The 3,782-nt window shown below is 48.4% G+C and overlaps 1 protein-coding gene across 1 annotated transcript; it reads right to left on the bottom strand.

Annotated features, from left to right (window-relative positions):
• Nucleotides 1-2,177: 2,177 nt before the first annotated feature.
• LOC117833577 (uncharacterized) lies at nt 2,178-3,336 on the bottom strand. Its single transcript, XM_034713131.2, has 4 exons — nt 3,306-3,336; nt 2,836-2,952; nt 2,638-2,745; nt 2,178-2,555 (listed from the first exon to the last, which is right to left on the bottom strand). The coding sequence occupies exons 2-4, from the start codon at nt 2,935-2,937 to the stop codon at nt 2,232-2,234; spliced, it is 534 nt and encodes a 177-aa protein (XP_034569022.1). The 5' UTR covers nt 2,938-2,952; nt 3,306-3,336; the 3' UTR covers nt 2,178-2,231.
• Between the last annotated feature and the right edge of the window lie 446 nt (nt 3,337-3,782).

Raw genomic sequence — 3,782 nt, 5'->3', positions numbered from 1 at the left:
TCTTTTGTCCCGGTTGGTAATAAATGTTTATCCCGGTTGGTAACTCTAACCGGGACAAAAGGTTTAAGCTTTTGTCCCGGTTGATGGCTCCAACCGGGGGTTAAGGGTGGCACCGTCGCTGCCTGGAAACTAGCTGTTTTAACCGAGACTAAAGGGTGGCATGTAGTCCCGGTTGCAAAAAAGGAACCGAGAGTAAAGGTGCGCCCCATTCCAGCCTACCATGGCGCACCCCCTTTTCTCTCAGGCCGAAATTAAACCGAGACTAAAGGGGGTGGTATCTAAAGTCAGTTATCTAGTAGTGCTCGTAGGTTGATATACCAAACCCATGGGTTATATCAATTGGTGTAGCGGCTTAGGTTGGGTTTAGACAATAGAATTATGGAGCGGGGCGGAGTGGGTGAATGAGTTAATTTATTGCGGGTTGGGACGGGTTTCAACCCATTAGCATGCCTAGATGATACTATGAGACGATTTGTTTATATAGTCACTCTTACCTAACCAACATTATATACATATGTTATCCCTATGAGATCAATAAGTGTTTGGCACAGCTCCTGCTGACTCCGGCTCCACGCATTATAGCGCGTGCTAGAGTTGGAGTCGGGTAAGCCATATTTTCTAGATCCACCGGCTCCCCCTCTTCCCCGGTTCATCTTAAGCATCAATACGCGTTTTGGCTCCTCGCTACCGGGCAGAACAGTAGCTCCTCGCCTGCTGACCACCATCGAATGCTAGATGTGTCGTGAATTGTGTTGTGATGGTTATGGATAATGTGTGTGCAACTGTCTGATGTTCAGAGGTTTGTTTTCTTGCTGCTTTGCAGTAGGCATGAACTGGAGCACAACGCCAAGTGAGCTTGCTTAGAGTCAACAAAATGGAACCCTGATACATATATAATCTTAAAAGACAAACAGCTATCGAAGGGAATGTTAGAATAGGAACGCGGAAGCGATAACCCAAGAACGCGAAGCCAAACCGCAAGATCACACAAACGAGAACGACACCGAGGCACGATGTTTTTTAACGAGGTTCGGACATGTGCCTACATCCTCGGGGCATGACTACGGGCGCTCCTCCCCATAAACAGCAGCTACACCGGCATCCGGGCACCACCGCGGCCTCGCCGCCGCCCACACCAGCCGCCAAGTCGTCTCATGGTTACAACGGTAGTGCCCACATATTTATGGACTATAGGGATACTAAGTACGACCGAGACTCTATCCCTAACCTACCAAATTACAACTCAAGTCCAATCGTAACCAAACTGTACACATATTCGACACATATCTAACAAACTCCACCTTGGCGAATATGCACGCCACCTTGAGCTGTCCATGTGCGAACCTCCACGTACCAGACTTGAGTCGTCTCCTTTGTTGCTCACTTAGAACAGCCCTGACGAGAGGCTGCTGCCACCTCGACAACATCCGGATAGAACACCGCCACAGTTGCATTGCCATGCATGACTCCACCTTCAACAACGCTTCCCTTCAGCTTGTATTGGTGTGCACTTGACTTCTCACCAATCATGACCGTCTTGCCTCCATGCATGACTCTCAAGGTCTTCTTATCAGGCGCTGCCTGATACAACCATCCTTCTTCATGCAAGATCCCAAGCGAAATCAGATTCCTCTGTAGCCCCGGTACATGCTTCACACCCCTGAGTAGTTTCTCCTGACCATCACACATCTTGAACTTGATATCACCCACTCCAATGATACGATAAGCCGAATCATCTCCCAAGTGAGCAAGACCACCATCCTCCTCAATGTATGACAAGAACCACTCCTTCTTTGGTGTTGCATGAAACGAGCTAGCTGAATCCAATAACCACGCTTCGCAAGACTTTTCACTTGACACTGTGAGAACATCACCATCGCTATCTGAATCATCCTGCTTCCTGGCAATCATCACATTTGCGATTCCACTACCCTTCTTCAGTTTCGGACACTCTGCTTTCTTATGTCCCCACTCCTTGCACTTATAGCACTGCGGTCCCTTCTTCTTCCTGTTGTCCTTCTTGTCTTCATCACCATTATCACGCCTGACGACTAAAGCACTCCCAGAAGACTCTTTAGTTGAATTGTTTTTTCTCCTCTGCTCATGAGAAAGCAAAGCAGCAACAATTTCATCCACCGTCACCTTCTCCTTGCCGTACGTCAGTGTAGTAACCAGGGGACAATAATAATCAATTAAGCTAAAGAACAACAAAATTGGACTCATCCGTCCAGCTAACTTCTCTCGAACCGGAGATGGGTGTTGCTGGTGGCGAATCTTGACGATGAGAACCCGTGCTTCTTTGCGCTGGGTGAATAATTCGAGTTTGGTGATGCGAAACCATGGTTGTGCCTTCGTGAGGACTGAGGCGTGAAGTAGTCACCGCCAGATGAGAACTGGTGATTCGTGTATGGCTTCTCCATTCTATCCTCGAAATGGGGGCTTTTCCTTTTACTTGTTTTACGGGCATCATGAGGAGCCGATCTAGCACTGGAATCTTTTTTCCATTTTTCCTTTCTCTGACTGTGCGATGATGACTTGCCTTTCGACCGATCGGACTGGGAAAAAAAAAGAAACAGAACGGCATAAATACACAGTTAACTCTAATTGGCAGACAATTTGTGAGATGCTTATAACAACCTTGGCATTCTTTGTGCAGCCACGTGCGAAGTGGCCTTCCTCGCCACATTTGTAGCACTGGGTTGCAGTTATGACAGCACTAGTTTCCCTGCGTTGCTTGGCACACCCCTAGAATAGAAGGCCCAATGTTAATCACCTGCCATGAAAAGCAACATATGGAAACAGCACAAATAATAACTTATAAGCATTAAAACTTACCAGACCAGAATGACCAGATTTGGCACAATTGTAACAGCTAATTTGTTTGGGGCTATTGTCAGAGAAGTCGAAACAGCATAGATGACCATTCTGATTACACATGTAGCATCTTATTTGCTGCATGATCCGAAACAGTTATTAATAAGGGGAAAGCTCTTCTAGAGGGCACCTTCCAGTGGTTTGCAAAATTGTACATGCAAGATTCAGGGATCGTGCCACCACTGAAAGGCAAGACCCAGCATAAAATTTACCCAGTTCATAGAATCATGTGTCCTAAAGCCTAGTCACCTAGCCCAGACACGATTTGCACTCAAAAACAAAAAAAAAACTACCTAAAATTTCATTCTTCTATATGCATTTTTCTTCAGACCAATACTAGAGAGGAGAGCATGAAAAACAAATACCAACAAACAAAAAATCCATGATAGCAAGATAACATATTAGCTAAAACAAGAGAAAGAAACACTCACCTTAATATCATCTGCTGGGTAATCATTGGTACATCCACTACCGGACACAGGCAAATTGCCGAGTGCTAGGGGCACTCGGCGAAGGGCAGAATACCCTCGGCAAACCGTTTGCCGAGTGTAACACTCGGCAAACGGCACACGGCAAATATCGAGTCGGCAAACACTAGTTCGCCGAGTGTTTTGTGTCGGGCACTCGGCAAAGACTTTGCCGAGTGCCCAGAAAACACTCGGCGAACAATTATTGAAAAAATAAAAAAAATCACGCACCGCCACTGCTCCGCCCCCGCCGCCGCCGCCACCATCCTCTCCTCTTCTCTTCAGGCCTTCTCTTCAGGCCCCGGCGCCGGCGGATCCGGTGGAGGGGACGGGCGGGCGGTGGATCCGGGGGCCGGGGGCCGGGCGCCGGGCGGGCGGCGGCGGATCCGGGCGGGCTGCGGCGGATCCGGGGGCCGGGGGCCGGGCGCCGGGCGGGCGGCG

Source organism: Setaria viridis, chromosome 8, assembly GCF_005286985.2.
Source record: "Setaria viridis chromosome 8, Setaria_viridis_v4.0, whole genome shotgun sequence".
NCBI classification, from domain to species: Eukaryota; Viridiplantae; Streptophyta; class Magnoliopsida; order Poales; family Poaceae; genus Setaria; species Setaria viridis.
Note: the sequence above shows the minus strand (reverse complement) of the source record. Positions and strands in the feature narration are given on the sequence as shown.

Coding starts and splice junctions, on each gene's coding strand:
- LOC117833577 (XM_034713131.2), bottom strand. CDS start 2,937: ATGTGTAATCAGAATGGTCATCTATGCTGTTTCGACTTCTCTGACAAT. Junction 2,746..2,835: donor AATCTGGTCATTCTGGTCTG/GTAAGTTTTAAT, acceptor CTTCTATTCTAG/GGGTGTGCCAAGCAACGCAG. Junction 2,556..2,637: donor GCTGCACAAAGAATGCCAAG/GTTGTTATAAGC, acceptor TTTTTTTCCCAG/TCCGATCGGTCGAAAGGCAA.